The sequence below is a fragment of the Spermophilus citellus genome, assembly GCF_964194105.1.
Source record: "Spermophilus citellus genome assembly, chromosome: 6".
Taxonomy (NCBI): domain Eukaryota; kingdom Metazoa; phylum Chordata; class Mammalia; order Rodentia; family Sciuridae; genus Spermophilus; species Spermophilus citellus.
The window spans coordinates 16,879,586-16,897,770 of NC_138187.1; the positions used below are offsets into that span (position 1 = coordinate 16,879,586).

Below are 18,185 nucleotides of genomic sequence, written 5' to 3' on the forward strand. Positions count from 1 at the left end.
CACAGAGAATTTCTATTGGATCGGGACTGCCCCTTCCTCGGCTTTATACGCATTAAACACACGTGAATCTTCACTGTGGCTGTGTTCCCTGAGGGGCCCGGGCTCAGGGAAGATCTCTGCTCCAGCAGACCCAGGCTGCCAGGCCTCCCCCGGTTTCCTCAGGGACTGAGATGGGCCTCCCCCTCGGCCTCAGCTGCAGGCCCAACTCCCTTGCGGGCTGGGGTGGAGGCTGTCTCTGCGCCCTCTGCTGGCTCAGCTCCCGGTGGCTCCTGGCATGGCTCCCTGGCCTCTGCAGCTGGCGGGTAGTAGGGCAGGAAGAGGCTCTCCGAGGCGCAGCTCCTCATGGTGCGGTGGGTATGGAGGAGCAGCCGAGGGAATCGCTGGGTGAAGTACTGCACAAAACTGTCAGGGACCTGGCCCAGGGCTTGCTGCACCTCGGCCGGCAGCTCCCTGTAGTGGTGCTTCTGGGGGTGATAGAGCAGGGGACCCTGGCTCAGCTGTGGCCGGCCTTCCAGGATCCAGGCCCCACCTAGATCCAGAACATACCTTGTTCCTCATGGCCCGCAGCAGGTCTCGCACTGATGTCCCCTTATATGACCGGAACCTTCTCAGATCTGTAGGCAGAGAAATGGGCTCTGGAGTTGCCCCCCATGGGTTCTCCTTGGCCACCCCAGGTGTGTGCCTTACCTGTCTGCAGTGGCATGGAGATGTGATTGTGCCAGTTGTGCCGGACCACCTTGTAGCTGCTCGCCTCCAGCGCCGTCACCAGGGCCCCTTGCCCAGACTCCTTCTCCAGCCAGTCACTGACGTCCTAGGACCCACAGAGCTCCTGAGCCTTGTGACCAATGCCAGCCGCCCCAAGGCCAGGAGTGTGTCACATGGTAGGAGTGTGAAGCAGAGAGTCTCTTGGTTTAGGGTGGTCAGGACCATTGTCTCTTGGGGACCTTGGATTTGCTGGGCTTCGCCTCTGGGATTTACCACCTACCCAGAAGGCAGGTGCCATGTATCCATTGTATAGAGGAGCAAATGGGTTCAGAGGCACAGTCCCCTTGGTCAGGGTCACACAATGGAATGGAATATCTGGGCACGATGGAACTTCCCTTGTTGATCAGGACCCAACCTTAGGACTTCTGGGGGGCCATTCCCAAGGTTTCCCTCTGACCTGGAAAAACTGGAGCTGCTTGGCTCTGCTCCAGAAGAGGGGGTGGGCCAGCACCTGTGGAGCGGAAGGGCGGGCCTGCGGCACAGGGCTCAACATGGCTTCCACCAGGTCCCGGGCCACCACCTTGTCTGGGGGGCAGAAGGAAGGATGGTTCAGGCCTACCCAGCCTCGTGCCCTCTTCCTCCCTCTCTGCTGGGCCTAGGTCTCCCTCACCGTGGGCCTCTTCTTCCAGGTGAGTCAGACAGGTGGCTCCTGCGAGGATGTTGGCCTGGCGGTAAAGACTGTCCCCAAAGGGGTGGCTGCCACCAGAAAGCACATAATAGAACACACAGCCTGTAGAGAAGATGTCCACAGCAGTGGTCTGGGGGGCCAGAGAGACGGGAATGAGGAGGAGGAAGTGTCACCCTGGCTAAATCCCCTCAGGGGTTGGTTCAGACTACAACTCCTGGCCATGTCCTGGGCTGCATCTCTTGGCTTTAGGTCCCCTCCCCTCTGCTCTGTTGAAGACCCCCCTGGCTCTTCACCCGGCACCTGTGACCCTGCAGAGTTTTCCTGCTCTTTCCTGCAAGTGCACAGGGAGCACGACAGAGGCTACAGTAGGTGACGGTGAGGATTGGAGACCTGGCATGGGCCCTGACCCTGCCAGGTGATCCCCGGCTCCCGCTAATTGTCACCAGGGGACTCTGCTAGGATGGCAGAGCTGATTCCCCCCCCCCCCCAGAGAATCCCAAATCCAGATTTTTATGCGGGATTTCCCCTAATGTCAAAATAGTGGCCAGTAATTTAAAAAAATAAACTTTCTGGGCTTGCAGCATTAGTGCATTGGTCCTTGGATCTCCAGCCCACCACTTGGAGCTTTCTCCTGATTTGGGGAGTGGGAGTGATTTCTCTAGTGACTGTCCTTTGGTGTTATCTACACCTATGAATTCAACTTCCACCCACACACTGTGACTCCAAAATCTATAACCCTGGGGTCCCCAACTCCAGTGCCCATGGGGTCAGAAGCTGTTCTGTGCTTTATCTACATCAGCGGATGCTCCCCAGAACCCTCCATCCACATCAGTGATTGTGGACCCAACTCTACCTTACAACACCCAGGACGCTCTACCCCAGCTAATTAGATCAGAACCACTGGGTACCGGGGATCTGGGCGTTTTCTTCCCACATCAGTTCCCCAGTAATTGTGAATCAGTGAAGATTGGTTTTTATCTTAAGATCCCCTGGGCAGCAAGATCTCCCTGTTGGAGAACTACTGCCTAGTAAGAAGAGCCCTTCTGCACAGATCAAGCAGCAGAGGAGTGGATCACCCAGCAAGTGGAGTAGGGCCTCTTCTGGAAGGCAGCTGGGACACAGGGAGCCCTGTGGCCTGGGGCAGGCGGGAAGACTCACAGGGCTGTTTGGGGGCAGGAGTTGTAGGAGCTCGGGTGCCATCCAGCCTTCGGTGCCAGGGATGCCCGAGCGGAGGCTGAAGCTGCAGCGGCCGGCAGGCAGCTTCTTGCAGAGGCCGAAATCCGAGAGGACCACCCTTCCTTGACCCTGGCCGTCAGGCCCGGTGAGGAGAATGTTGCCCGGCTTCAGGTCACGGTGCACTACAGGGGTGGCACGGAGAGGGAGCTGGTGGCTGGTGCAGGAGAAGAGCAGGTGGAAGTTGGGGACAGGAGGCAGGGCCAGCGGTTACCTATGTGTAGGGAGTGCAGGTGCGCCAGGCCAGATGTCAGCTGCTGGAGTACCATTGTGGGCTCCAGGCCCCAGCGGCCAATGTCAGGGTTCTCTACATACTGAGCAACATGGAAGAGCAAAGTGTCACTATGCAGCCCAGGGCCCCCTGCCCTCCCTGAGCTCCCAGCTCACCTCCTGCAAGGAGGCCTGGCAGAGTTCCAGGGCAAGGTAGTGGAACTGGGGGCTCCGCTCCGTGCAGAAGTAGCGGAGCACATTGGGGTGCCTGTCGGACTCCTGCAGCAGCTGGACCTCCCGCCGAACCAGACTGAAGCATTCTCGGAGTAGCCGTTTGACAGCCACCGCCCGACCCTCAAACTGTCCCCTGGGAGGTGGGTAAGGGGACAGGGGTTCCGAGAGAGCAGATAAAGGAAAGGGTAGGAACTTGTGAGCAGAGGGGTCAGCCTGTCCCCACCCTGGGGAGTCTTGAAAGAATGGTTCCCTCAGAGGTAACAGCCAAAGGCTCTCGGTGCCATGTCTGTAGCCTGGCTCCTGCCTGCCTGCCACTTACCGGAAAACGAATGTCCCACCTGCCCCGCGTCCGAGCACGTCTTTGGGGTTGAAGGAAATCTTTCCCACTACAGTGAGCTGCTCGGCTAGGGAACAGAGGAGGGCGGTGTCACAGGGAGCCTCTGCTTGCTGCCCACAGCCCCCCTCTGTCCAGTCTAGACCTCCCCCTCCACGCTCAGCCTGGTGGGTAAGAGCCAGCACCCAGGTGTCAGATTAACAGGTCCAAGAGCTCTTTCTTCCTGTGTACTTGAGCAAGTTAATTGACCTCTCTGCCTGGGTTTTCTCATCTGTAAAGCAGGGCAATGTCAACGACCCTACATCATATTAATGTGAAGACTGAAGGACTATGGGAAGAGGGGGCAGGAAGATGTTTGCTGAATTAGCCTCTTTTCTGGCATCTTCTGCCCTATTTTTTTCCCCTGAATTTCTCTGCCATTAGCCCCATCTCCACCAGTTGTAACTGAATCCTTTAATTGAGGTTGGACTGGCTTCAAACAGGAAGGTGAACTTGGCAGTGGCAGCATGACGAGAGTGAGCATAGTTACAGAAAAGACTGGCCAGAAAGGAAGAAGCGGGGCACTGGGAGCCTCTGTGGCCCCAGAGTTACTTCTAAGGTGGCAAGGGACCCCCAGAAGGCCTTGGTTTCCCATTAGGATGGATGAGGTGGGCTCAGGGGAGCAAGGGTCTGTAGGTTTGTAAGGGGCGCTCTCCATACAGCCAACTATATGGCACCCCTGAATTGTGCAGAGCAGGGGCCCTGAGAACATGCTACTCACTTCTGGTTCTATAATCTGCTCTAGAAAAAGTGGAAAAGCAAATTAAAATCAGGGTTAGGAACCAGAAAGAAAAGCCCTATTATGGTTGGGATATGAGGTGTCTCCCAAAAGCTCACATGGAAGACAGTACAAGAAAGTTCAGAGGAGAAATGTCTGGTTAGGGGAGCCTTAATCAGTTAATTAATCACCTGGTGGGATTTACTGAGTGGTAATTGAAGGCTGGTGGGGTGTGACTGGAGAAGGGAGGGCACTGGGGGGCATGGTTTTGGGATATATATATATATTTTTTTTTTATTGGGGATTGAACTCAGGGGCACTCAACCACTGAGCCACATCCCCAGCCCTATTTTGTGTTTTATTTAGAGTTGGGGTCTCACTGAATTGCTTAGCGCCTCACTAAATTGCAGAGGCTGGCTTTGAACTTGTGATCCTCCTGTTTCAACCTCTGCTGGGATTACAGGCGTGCGCCATGGCATCCAGCTGGGGTATATATTTGTATCTGGCAAGTAGAGTCTCTCTCTCTGCTTTCTGATCATCATGAGAGCTGCTTCCATCCTCCACACACTCCACCATGATGTTCAGCCTCAACTCAAGCCCCTAGGAATGGATCTGGCTGTCTACGGACTGAGATCTCTGAAACTGTGAGCCCTTAAGTAAACTTTTCCTCTTCTATAATTTTTCTGTTTGGGTCTTTAAGTCATGGCCCCAAAAAAGCTGACTAAAACCAGCCCCAAGCCATGCTCTAGCACTGCTTGCTAAACATTCGCTCTCATCCTCTCTGCAATATGCAGGCAGTAACCTAAGTTGGTGTTCCCTGGACATCCAACTTGAATGAATGCATTCAGGGCTTTGCAGAAAGCACATCACCTGTACTGTCTGTGGCAGCTCAGAAATCAGGGACAGAATCGCCTGAAAACCTGTTGGAACAAGCGCTGGTCATCTGACTCTAGGTGAGGGTCATCCCACCAGCCCTGTCTTCATACCATGCACTTGGTTCCTCTGGGTTTTCATTCTATTGTATGCCTGCTTTTCCTGTTCTTGATGCCCATGGTGTAGGATAAATGTTGGCTCAGTGCTTGCTAGACTGATGTTCAATGGCACCCTCAGTACTAGACAGAGTCCAGCCTTAAGGCCTTGAGGACCTTGAATTCAGGTATTTATCAGCCTTCTGCAGCATCATAGTAGAAAGGCAACACATGCAAGAGGTAAGTTATAAAGCATTCAAAAGTTGTCATGACAGGAGACATGGCACAGTCAGAATTATCTCTTGGAAGTCCTGAGCACACACTATATTTTGCTGCTGCTTTGACATAGGCTGGGAACCTTTAGAGATAGTCACATCCTTTCATAGGTGTTTGCCAGTGTTCAGACAGGGCAGGATCCCACAGCAGCCCATTAAGAGCACAGGCTGGAGACAGCTTACCTGTCTTTGAACTCCTGAGCTGCCACTTAGTAGCTCTATGAGCCTGGAGGTGAGATGCAGAGTGTCATTAAGCTTTTCTGCCTTCTTCCATAGAAGAGGCATCATAACAGTACCTACAGCACAGGAATGTTGTTAATGTGAGTTCATACATGCAAAGTGTTTAGAACAGTGCCTGTACACAGGAAATGCTAGAAACAGGCTCACTCTGGTTCAGGCTTGATAATGTCCACTTGCTGTTGGATGTATGACATGATTGGCAGTTCTGAAGGACACCCAAGTATGCACGGGTACATGCATTTGTGTTAAGTGATTTTGTTGGCCATAGAAACACTCATAAGAAATGTCCCTCTCTCCTACTGAGATAGGAGGGCTGAGATTTCCAAGATCAGAGTTCCTGAGCTTGACATTTGTGTCCTAAGAATAAAATAGGCTGCCCCGAGTGCTGGGGTGGAGGCTATGTTTGAAGAGTGGGTTCTCAAGAGCTTTTCTCCATGAGCCATATTTTGACTCTCCCAGGTCTAACTGAGATTCTGATACTGTGGACTCCGAAGTAGTTCTATCTGGGTTTTGCCTAAATGGGCAAATCTCAGACTAACAGTAACTCCGCCTTTTCCTCACAGTGGCTTAGCAAACGTTCATTTCATACCTATTTATGAGAGGTGCTGTTTTTGAATCTCCAGTGCCCAGAGTCGGTCTTGATCCAACAAACATTCAGTGAGCCCTGCTCTCTGCCAAGGGTCGTAGGAGTAAGCTAGACCAGCATAATCCCTGCTATAAACTAGCAGGGCAGCTGTTCCCAGACTGCCACAGTCCCCGCCATTCCTTATTGTCTCCTTGGTGGCTGCTTTACTCTATCCACTTGGTCCATGAGCATGAATCTGCAACCTTACTTTCACTTGCAGAATGTAATCTTTGAATTTTAGTTTGTGTCCCACTCTTTGGGGCTCACTTGCAGTTCCCCCTTCTTGGGCTCCCAGTTTGGGCTTCGAATCTAGGTTATTTCCTGTTTCCCAAGTCTGGATTTTGTGCCCCTTCTCTGAATTCCCGAAACTCCTTCCTTATATGATCCCACCACCACAGCGTTTTCCACACTACATAATCATCGCCTTTTCTCTCTGGGTTTTGTCTAGAGTGCATGAAAATGCCAAATAACAAGCTTATTCACATTTTAAACAAAGAAGTGAAAGAACTATAAAGACTTTAAATGACAGAGGAAATCTAGTATTATATAGAGTTATTTTTTTCTACTGAGTTTAATAACAAAATTACCAGGCTCTATCTAGGCTAATCTCTTTGATTTTTCTTGGGCGCTTGTCCCAAAACATCGATATCACCCTGACTCTTTCCCTAGAGTGCATAAATAATTTTTGGTATTTTATATAACAAGGCTGTCTTGGCTGAGTCAGACCTGAGACTCAAGTTCTGAGATTCTTTTCCTTCTTCCTTGTTACTTCTCTAGAGGATTACTGAAATCTAGTGACTTAGATGGAAATTGGGGAGACTTCTGGGGAAAGAATTTCTACCACCTCAATGACTGGAGCCTGGTGAGTTGGGGTGTGAGGGGTAACGGAAGGAAAATGGCAAGGAGGGTTTGCAGCACCCTTTGACGAAAACCACCCGGGAAAAGATGGAGTCTGGATTGTCTGCACTCCACTCTAAAGTCATCTCCAAACGGAGATGAGGGTTTTGGGGTGCAATAGGGTGATTAGTCCCTGGACCCACTTTTAATCTCTAAAATGACAAGAATTACAATACTTCAGGGCTTAGGCAACTTGGCTGTGGGACACTTGGGAAGAGCTGGCCTGGGCTGTGGTGTAGCTCAGTCCTACAGTATATGCTTTGTCTGTGTTGGACCCAAGGTTCTATCCCAAAAGATAATCACTGATCCCAAGGAAGGGGAGTGTTTTCCTCTCAGCAGAGGCCTGAGGAAGGGGAGCACTGGGATTGTGGTGCAGCTACAGTCAACTGCAGGGTGGACTTCAGCCTGAGTTGAGAGCAGGTGGAGCTGCTGCATGGGGAAGTTGGGGGAGCAGGACCAGGAGGGGCCAGGGCTGGTTCACCAACAGCACCAGCTCCGCCCAGAGCCAGAGGAGCAGGAGAAGCACAGACGTGCTGAGCCCCCGGAAGCATCCCCAGATACCACAGAATCTTTGAAAGGGACTGTCAATAGGCTTAAATTGAGAAAAGATGAGAGGAATGTTTAAAAAGATAAAATGGTGCCAGGTGTGGTGGTGCACCCCTGCAATCCCAGCAGCTTGGGAGGCTGAGGAAGGGAGGATCGAAAGTTCAAAGCCAGCCTCAGCAACTTAGCAAGGCCCTAAGTGACTCAGCAAGATTCTGTCTCTAAATAAAACATAAAATAGATTTGGGGATGTGGCTCAGTGATTAAATATGCTTGGGTTCAATCCCCAGTATCAAAAAAAAAATAATAAAATAAAATTTTACTTAGATAGCTTACCATTACCATTATAAAATGTGATATTATTTTATATTAATAACATCACCTAGGCCTGATTTAAATAATAATGATATTACCTCATTGGGAAAGGTTACTATGAGACAGGTGTTTTCAGTCCTTCTTAACAAAATGAAAAAAACTGAAATTCACAGAGGTCAAGCAACTGGTCAATGTTAACAGAGAATAGAGTGTGATCTACATTCAGTTCTATCTACATCCAGAGTTCTTTGAAATTAATAATAAGTATAAAGAAGACCCTTGGGTGCTCAACAACACAATGCCCTCAAAGCACCCTCTTATTATCTTATTTAGGTGGACCCATCCCACTATCATGGCTTCTATGAAATTCACTTTGAAATTAAGTGTGCCCCTCCCTTTTCTGCCCCGATTCTGGCCCATCTTGTTCACTCCAGCTCACCTTCAGGATCGCAGGGTGGATGGGCTTGCTCTGAGGGACTTTGAAGACTCTTCTGGCATTGCAGGGTGGCCCCTGGGAGCTGGGCCTGAGCATCCTGTGAGATGGCAGGGCCTTCAGGTGCTGGGGGAGTCTTCTGCTGCTTCTCTGCCAACTGCTGCTGCTAATGCATGAAGGTTCAGGGAGCTTGGCCCAGCCAGGCCTGCCCAGTGAGGGCCCACACCTAAGCTGGCCTCCACCTGGACCATGAACCCACACAGCACAGGAGCAGGGGACTGGGAACTGCTGGGGGGAAGGCAGAGCGCAGAGTTGGAAAGGGGTGAGGGAGAGGGTGGCTCAGTGGTCTGAGAGGAGTAGAGTTCTCTCTGGAAAGACACTATGATGCACCTGAGGTCAGAGCCATGGGCTTACCTGCCTCATCAGGAAAAGAATCCAGCCTCCCAGGAGGACACCTGTGAGACTCGCTGCCAGCAGGTCTTGGGATCCCAGCCCTGGATAAGAGTCTGGAGTTTTCTCTTCAGGATGTAGCTCTGCGTCCCAAGGTTCCTCTCGACTTGGGCTCAGGAGCTGGGAACGAAGCAGTTTTCAATCTTGGTACTCCCTCACAGTGGAACCCCCAACCCTTCCCCAGTCCAGGGCAGGGCTTAGCTGAAGGGGCAGTGAGTGGTCTGTTATGGTGGGAACCATGGAGCTCTCCGTGGTGCTGAAACAACATGGTGCCCAGGAGTGTGGTTTGCCAAACCAGCATCTCCTTGCATGTCACTAAAAATACAGGTACTCGTGGGGCGTCATTAAAAATACAGACGTTAACCTCCAGAGACTCTGCATTTGGTGTGTCTGGAATGGATTCCTGGGTGATTCTGATGAGCGACCAGATTTGAGAATTAGTACTCCAAGTCACGGCTCTTCCTCCTGACCTTGAACTACTTACTGGTACTTCTTATCTAACCTGCTCCCAGGAAGGCAAAAAAAATTTTTTTATAGTTTTTCTGTTTTAAAATTCTCACTTGATGAATATTTTACAATATTTGTGCTGAAGAAAAAGAAAAGACAGCAAACCATGTTTCACTGTTTAGGAACCCAATATCTTTTTGATACTTCTAACAGTTCTGACAGTGACAACCACAAAATGTTTGTCTTCTCAGAAACTCTGAGGTCACCTAATCCTCCATCAGGTTACTCCTAGAAGCCCGAAGGAAAGGTCCAAGGGCTGTCCATGTATCTACTGCCCTCTGCCCTTCTAGCACTGACCTCTGAGAAGACAGTTGAAGTGTGGGTACTCTCCGGGGGTCTTGTGGCAGCAGTCCCACTCCCTGAGGTGGGATGGACCCTCAGCATGGTGGTGTGCAGGACTGGGGGTGGCTCATGGTGTCCTAAGGGGCAGGGACACAAATCAGAGGGCTGAAGGTGATCTCAGCCTTCTAACTTCTAAAGTATCTGGGCTCACAGACCCTTTATTCCAAATTTGAGCCCAGGGACCTTACCAATGAGCAGCCATTGGCTCGGGAGGGCCACACTGCCTGAGGGGTATCTGACAGCAGTGCTGGGTGAGCCCTCCCGCTCCCCTGAGACTTGGAGTGTCACCTCATCTGTGGTTGGGCCATCCATGGGGGCCAGGGTCAGTCCACGAGGCTATGGGAGAAGATGGACAGCCATGAAGGAGGCCCCTCTCCTGCTACCTCCCTTTTTCCAGACCCCTTCTCACCACGAGGGCCACTCCTGTGTGGACCAAGGCTTTGGAGACATAAAAGCCAGCTTCTTCTTTTCCTACGTACAGTGTCATCCTAAGGGGGGAGAGAAAAAAGAGAACAATGGGTCACAGTGGTGTGTGGCTTCAGATACCCACATAGAGGATCTTTCCATATTGGTCATGTGACTTGTGTGAGTCAGTGTCCCTAGAAGGGACTTGTAAAATGCTTGTGTACTGGGGCTTCCTCCCTGGTATTGTTCTTGGGGACTCTGAGATGACCATTGAGGAAGACCTGGTGAAGTAGCAAAGAACTATGCTGTTTGATACCTTGTAGGCCATATGGAGAGAGGTGAGTGGGGACCATGCTAGATTGTTGGCTCTGTCAAGTCACCAGCTGACTGCAGGCCAGAAGAACCACCCAGATGACCCACAGATGCTTGAGAACTAATAAATGCGGTTTTTAAGTGCTATGTTTTGAGTCGTTGGGCAGCAAAATGGATACAAACGTTGTAGTCACGATTTATAAATTTCTGTCTATCCCAGACCCCCCTTTAAAAAATCTCAATTTTCTAGATCTGAACACATCACCTGACTCTTCCCCTGCTTCTGTTCTTTCCGGGCTTCCTCCTCTAGTGCTCCCTACTCCTGAAAATGATAGCACCCACATGCTTCTAGAAACACAAGTGTGACCCTTGGCCCTTTCCGTGTTCACAGCCACCCAGCTTCCTAATCATTCTTACTATCATCACCTCGTCGTGTCTTATATCTTATTTCCATCTCTCGTTTTTCACTCTCGTCCAAAGTATCATCCTTTGCCTGAACTAAAGCATACCCTCTCAGTGTCCATTTCTTCCTTGAATCACTCTTCACATTGCGACTAGAAGGAGCTTCCCACAATGAAAATATGATCAAATCGCTTCCTCATATGGGGGTTTCAGGGGTCCTCCAGTGATTTCTCCTTAGCCTTGGGGAAAAATGTTCAAGCCCTTTACAAGATCCCAGTTAACTTAGAACTTCAGACTTCACTTCCTGTTGGATATATGCTCCAGCCTTATTTAATTTTTTCTGTTCCCTGGATGACGTGCTTTCTATCTCCCATTTCCTATATACCTTTTAGACTTCAACTTACATGTCCCTTCTTTAAGAAGCTTTCCATGACTGCCCCTGCTCCCAGTCTCAATTTGGGTATCTTTCTTATACATTCCCACCCTACCCTGTACTTCTCTCATCTCATCCTTTCTCACACCATGCTAGGACTCCGAGATTCCTGTAGGCAGGAGCAGTGGCTGTTATTGTTGTACTCCCAGAGCCTAGCAAGTGACTGGCACATAGTAAATGCTTAGTTAAGTTTTGTGGAACAAAATGAATAAATGGATAATCCCAGACTTTCCCAGTCTGTCTCCTGATACTGCGGGATGGAGATACCAAAGTATTAAGTGTTATGAGGGAAGGTGATTTTTAAAGTATTTAATAATCAGGCACAGAATCTAGCAATCAGAGGGGCTGTGGCCTGGAGGCTCCCTTGTAGGCCAGATTTTACCCTATTAGTGGCTGAACAGTGGGGCTATCCAGGGGGCCCTGGAGGTACTTGGGAGCACAGTGTTTTGACACCTTTTTTGGTGCTGTTGGTGGTCATGGTTGAACATCATGAAGCTCCCTTTCTGGCCCCCAGGAGTGGATACCTACTGAAGCTGGGTGTCCAAGACAGAGAAGTGTGTGGCCGTATGCTGGGGGCCTGAAGCAGGCAGCCGGATGTGGCCCCAGCGGATGGCGAGGAAATGCAGGGTGTCCCGAGCCAGGGTGAGGTGGGGTAGCTGGTGCAGGCCATCCTGATGCCAGGTGTAGATGCCCATCACAGGCACACCCAAGTCCTGGGTCCACAGCACCGTCCCACTTCCTGGGTCCACAGTCAGCAGCAGGCCCATCCCACAGGATGTGAGGTAGCTCATGTCTGCCAAGAAAGATGGCCGGGAGAGGTGAGAGCCCTGGTGGATGCATCCGAGAGCATCCAGGGTGGAGGGGTGTTCAGGTGTGTGGGGGTCAGGTGAGATTACGTGGAGGGTTTCCAGGACATAGGAAGGTTAGAGTCCATGGGATCATCCAAAGGTGACTCAGATGTGCGTGAGTCAAACTGGGTCATCTGAGAGGAACCTTCGGATGTAGGGTAGTCAGCGATTGACTGATGCTCACTTAGGATGGGTCATCATTGTGGCCCAGATATTCAGGTCACTTGGAGTCACTTAGAATATGGAAGAGTTAAGGGCCCTGGGAGTATCGGAGTCTCATGCAGAAGGATATAGTCAATATTTGAGGGGCTATTTAGGGGCACCTGTGAGGTCCTTGGGCAGTTGGGAAGGCCTGGCATACTATCCAGGGGGTGGCTGGGTTTCTCTGGGGGGATATCTGCCAGGGTCACTCATCATGTAGGGTTCAATTAGGGCAAGTGGGGAGTGCTCAGGGTGCGTGGGTTTCTAAGTGACCACTTAGAAGCTGGAAGTCATTTGGGTTATGGAAGAGTTGGGATGGTGAGACCTTGCTCAGAGATATGAGGGTGAAGTCTGGGTGTTAAGGGGGTCCCTTGGAGTCATCTACCAGGGGTATGTCACTCAGCACATGAGGGGGTCTGTGGGTCAGAATATGGGTGGGACTTGGTTATGGATGCCATTCAAGGTTCCCTGGGGACCTTACTCCAAGACGGGGCTGGGGAAAGGTGGCACTCACATTTCCCAGGTGATCCATCCATGGGGGCTGCTGAGTAGCGGCAGTAGGTGGTGTTCCAGCGCAGGGCCGGGGCCCTTGGGTCATGCATGGTAACCGTGTACTCTGGAGATCCCCCAAAGCAAGATTACCAGGAGTGCCCATGTGATACTTCCCTCACCCCATCCTGAAGGCTGTTCATTTTGTGGCGAAGGGACTTCCTGGGCACCCTCCTGTAGGCCTGGTGAATAACCCAATGACAGAGCACGAAGCTATCAGTTCATTTCTGTATCCGCCAGCATTGAGTTAAATGTTTGTTGATGACTAACCAATCTGCCTGGTCTCAACTTGGATAGCAACTGCCAGGCCTGGACAGAGAATGAAGGGTGCTGCCTCAAGCTTGGGGAGCAGCTGGGGCCTGACTCACGTGTTCGGCCGATGTAGAGGTGGGGGGTTGAGAGACTGTCTGTGGTCAGTGTCATCTGAGTCTCCCCTGACTCAGGATTCACTATGAACCAGGCATCCTGCTTCCGTCCTGCAGAGGGGGATGGCGTGGGAAACACTGTGCCTCTGTGTCAGGCTGGCCCGTCACAGCTCAGGTTCCCATTCCCGCTGGCTGGACCTGGATGCCAAAGACTGGAGAGGAGCTCACCTGTGTAGAAGACCCCGTCGGAGCTGCGGCAGGGAGAGGCATGGACCAGCTCTGGGATGGTGAATGGCAGTTTCTAGGATAGAGAAAATGTCCAGGAAGAATTGGAAACACACACACACACACACACACACACACACAGCAGTCAGCTGTGCTGGATACCCTTCTGAGGTTGACCCCATAATCACATTTTCATGAGGCATCATTGTTATTATTATTTATGCTTCCCAGAAAACTGGAGCTCAGAGATGCCAAATAATTTGACTAACGTCACACAGCCATTGAGTGGCAGAGCCAGATTTTATACCCAGCTAGACAGTCTTCTGAGGTAGTACATAACCACTTTGCTACACAACTTCTCAAGGACCTGCAGATCTTCCCATACCCAGTGTCAAGATGCCCCAGGTTACACCTGATCCCTGCCTGATGCCCTCCTCAAAAACACTTGGAGACTTTCAAAACTGTCAACAGCCATGAGAGACTCAGAGAGGTTGGGGAACTGAGGGGGGACCCTGCCCAATGTGGCTATGAGTAGAGATCCACCCACCACCCTCCTCTGCCCTGGAGTTGAACTTGTCTGGATTATGTGAGTGGATTCCATGTGCTCTTGATCCTTGTTAGGTTTGGATAATGGGGACAGGGTAAGATCAGGGTATGTATACCTGTTACCAGCCAAACAACTGTCAACTTTCAGAAACAGAGCCATATCCAGCTGACCAACAGCAGACCACAGGTGCAGGAGCAAGTTTGATCCAGACCAGCAGAAGAACCACCCAACCGAGCCCAGCCTAAATATCATCCCACTAAATTTCGAGTTGTTTGGTTTTGAGGCAATTGGTTATTTAGCAAAAGCTAATTGACACATAAGTTTATCCTTAGATCCACCAGAGTCCTGAGAAGCCCCCTCAATGTCCTCAGCCTGCTCTGCTGACACAATGAGAGCCACGCTCCCTACAGCAGACAGCCTTCCCCTGATGCTCAGAGCCTGACTTATATCCCCGGTGAGACACCCGGATTCTGACCATGCTAACCCAGTCCCCTTCAGTGCACCAGCTGACGGCATCAGGGCCCTCGCCATCCCAGAGTACTGTAGGAAACCCACCATTAATCCCTGTTGTCTCTGGGTCCCCAGGATGTACAGGCTGCCATCAGCAGGGTCTGAGAGAAAAGCTGTTCTGTGGGACAGAGAAGAACATGGAGAAGCTTGAGTTCAAGGCCCTGATTTTATGAAGGTCCCCATTCCCTCCAAATTCTCAGCAGGAGCCCCAAGATCTTCCCCTATATCATATCCAGACCCAATTCTCTTCCCTCCTTTCTCACACGCACCCCCTAAAAACAACCCTCCCATCTCCATCTCCCGGCTCCTCCTCATGTTTACTTACTCTGTGACATACATTGGTCCTTGGATGATGGGATCTGCAGGGACAGGACACGCAGCATGAGCCCCCTCTAGACTCTAGTTGAGAAGCACACCTTGTGCTTACCGAGCCCAGCGTTCGACAGGAATGCCAGGTCTCCTCCCAAGAACTCTGTGAGGTGGGCTCATTGGCCCCATTTTACAGGTGAGGACATCGAGGTTCCAAGAGGTGAAGTGGACTTCCCACGGCTACCCAGCTGGGAAGTGGGAAGCTGCCTGCAGACACTGGCTTGGTGGGAACTTGGCACCCACGTGCTGACTCTCTATGCCCAAGTGACTCCCTACCATGCCCACCATCAAACTAGGGACCCAAGGAGAGAGCAATGGCAGCCCTGGGCAGCCCCTGGCACACCATTCTTCAGCGTCCACTTCAGGTCCCCTGTCTGCTTGCTGAGCGCGTGGAGACTTCCATCCAAGGTGGACACAAGCAGGAGGCTCTCTGGCTTCAGGGTCTGGGCCTGTGGTGGGGAACAGCGTCAGCTCCTTTGAGAGGCCTGGGCTACCCTTGCTCCTGCCCCAGGCAGGGGGGACTGTGACCCCTCTTCTCCCAGAGGTGGGACAGAGAGGGAGGATGATCAGGGGAGCTTCTGTCTGCACCGGTCATTGCTTTGACCCTGTGGGGAGGCTACAGTGGAGCTGGGGGCTCCAGGGGAGTTGGCCCCCACTGTATTTAAATTCCCACTTCCTCCCCGCTTCCGTTCCTTCTGGCTTTTCAAAAAACACTGCAAGTGTTTTTTTTTTTTTTTAATATTTATTTTTAGTTGTAGTTATACACAATACCTTTATTTTATTTATTTATTTTTATGTGATGCTGAGAATTGAACCCAGGGCCTTGCACATGCTAGGTGAGCACTCTACTGCTGAGCCACAACCCCAGCCCTAAGGTTTTTTTTTTTTTTTTTTTTTAAATGTTTTAGTTGTCAGTGGATCTTTTTGATTAATTAATTAATATGCGGTGCTGAGGATCAAACCCAGGGCCTCACGCATGCCAGATGAGCATTCTACCACGGAGCCACAACTCCACCCCCAACACTGCAATTTTTAATAAAAGGACTTCCCTGATCCTTCCAGCCTCCCTATGAGATTGCATCTCTGAGTCTCCCCATTGCACAGATCAGGGAGTAGGAAACTCAGGAAAGTTAGGTTACTGCCCTAAAGACACACAGATAATCAAAGGTGCAACTTGGTCTTGAACTACCAACTCGGACTCTAAGCTTGGTCTCTTTCTCTTTGGCACAATGTCTGCCTCTTTTAGAATGACCCTTTCTGCCCCACACCCTCCCCCCAAACTGGCCCAGCTGCTTTGGGTGCCAGACTCCAACAGGCCCCCAAACCACAGCTGGGGGGTAGCTGTGGGGAGGGAGGCCTGGACCTAGCCCCTGCTGGGTTAACTCACCTGCTGTAGCCCCTCCCTGAGCAAACAGGGTGAGGCTGAGCTCACAGCAGGCATTCTAACATCCGGGTGGCCCAGCCACACCCCTGCAAAGGCCACATCCTGCTTCAGGACCCTCAGCTTGGGGTCTGAGCCTAGGTATCTGGTGCAGAGTTGGGCAACTTTCTCCGAGACCCACCCCCCTCTGACTTTTTTTTGTACCTGGGATTGAACCCAGGGGCACCCAGCCCTATTTTGTATTTTATTTAGAGACAGGGCCTCACTGAGTTGCTTAGGGCCACCACACCCAGCTCAAGCCCCTCTCTTTTCTGGTCCTCAGTTCTTCCATCTGCAACATGGCAGAAGTGAGGATGGCTTAGAGAAGATGCTACACACTGTCCCCAACGAATTTCGTTTGACCATTCATGTTCAAAATTTTGGTTTTTATTACCAATTTTCGTAACATTTGGCAGATTTCACTTTTTTTAAAAAAATCAGATTTTCTAATTGTTCTCATTTCTCATTTTTTTTTTCTGGAAACACCAGCTCTGGCCCCACCGGGCTCTCATTTTTACTTGACATCCGCGGATGGATGCAGAGCTGGAAAGGAGGCTGGGGAGTAGCTCAGGCCAAGGCCCTTCCTTTAGTGCTGGGGGCGTGGGCTCCAGGCTGGGCAGTTGGGTTCTAGGTTGGGCATCTTCTGTGTCCTGACTGCGCTCCCCCAAGATTGGATGTCTCTGCTCCTGGCTGGGCTGGACCAGATCCCTACCACCTTGAGCTCACTTTTCTCAGAGGTTCTGAACCTGGTGTCCCGTCTTGGATAAGGTGTTGGGGGTGGGGTGGGGGGGGTGTGCATTGCCAAGCACCTGGTATTGAAAAACGCAGAGGTGCATGTCTCAGCAGGGGATCCTTAAGTTGGTCACATCTTTAAAGGAGGCCAGGCTCCCTCGAAGTTTTAAGGGACCTGGCTCTACTGCCAGACTGTCCCCTTCTCCAGATGGACCCTGCTCCCTGCCCTTCGTGGAGAAGAGGCGGGCGCTGCGCCTCCCTGTGCGTTTCCACGCTGGCCACCTCCCCAGCTCCAGACGCAAGTGGCACTTCCCCAGGGACCTACTGGAGGTGACCCGGGCCGGAGAGGAAGGGAAGGGGCCCCATTGCCCCGCTGTCCCCTCGCCCGCCCTCGCCCCCGTCCCCGGCTCCCCGCAGACTCTAGAGGCTCTGCCTCGTCGCCCGGCTCTCACCTGTGGCCCGAGCGTCCCCAGCAGCGCTGCGAGCTGGAGCAGGAGCCCGAGCCCGGGCCACAGCGGCGACCCGGACCCCGGGGCGACGGTCCCCATAGCGCCAAAAGGCAGCCGCACACTTGGCCGGATCCCTCCGGGCCTTCTGGGGACCGTGTGGTTCCCGCCCTCCCCGGAGGAGACTCCGCCCTGGGCTGGGACTGCTGGTCACGCAGAGGCCACCACCTCCACCTGCAGTCGCGGGCCTCTGCCCTTCCCAGGACACTCACACGGAATCGCCCGTGGCTGACTGGAGCCGCCTGGTGCCCCTCCATGACGGAGTGACAAGGGGGCACTCTGTGGTGCACTTTGTGCACCAGAGGCCCTCAGCGAGACCCTTTCTTTCGGTGTGTCCCCTGCTGCACCCTTCACTTCCTTTCTAGAAAGCTCTTCCCCACCCATCACCAGAAGGAGAAATCCCGTCTCAGGCTCTACTTTTTCAGACCAAAGGGAAGACACCCTCTGATCCCACTTCCATCCCGTGTAACCATGGAAACCGCCAGTACCTCAAGACCTGCAAACCTGGCTTAGCATACATACATCATGGTTCTGTGGCACGTGTGCTAGTTTTGTTTTTTTTGCTACTGTGATGAAAAGGTCTGGGGAGAACAATTAGAGGAAGA

General features: G+C 51.8%; 1 protein-coding gene across 1 annotated transcript; it reads right to left on the minus strand.

Moving 5' to 3' along the window:
- Positions 1 to 252: 252 nt before the first annotated feature.
- Positions 253 to 17,622, minus strand: ERN2 (endoplasmic reticulum to nucleus signaling 2; the record flags this gene model as incomplete). The annotated part of the gene is given in 23 exon segments (XM_081300066.1): positions 253 to 275; positions 278 to 464; positions 547 to 614; positions 688 to 811; positions 1,163 to 1,290; positions 1,376 to 1,523; positions 2,552 to 2,751; positions 2,841 to 2,940; positions 3,014 to 3,203; positions 3,390 to 3,474; positions 8,464 to 8,623; positions 8,872 to 9,027; positions 9,712 to 9,833; positions 9,945 to 10,092; positions 10,166 to 10,244; positions 11,837 to 12,101; positions 12,872 to 12,973; positions 13,275 to 13,382; positions 13,500 to 13,572; positions 14,599 to 14,671; positions 14,879 to 14,912; positions 15,266 to 15,371; positions 17,527 to 17,622. Coding segments are annotated over 23 exon segments (2,775 nt in total).
- Positions 17,623 to 18,185: the final 563 nt, after the last annotated feature.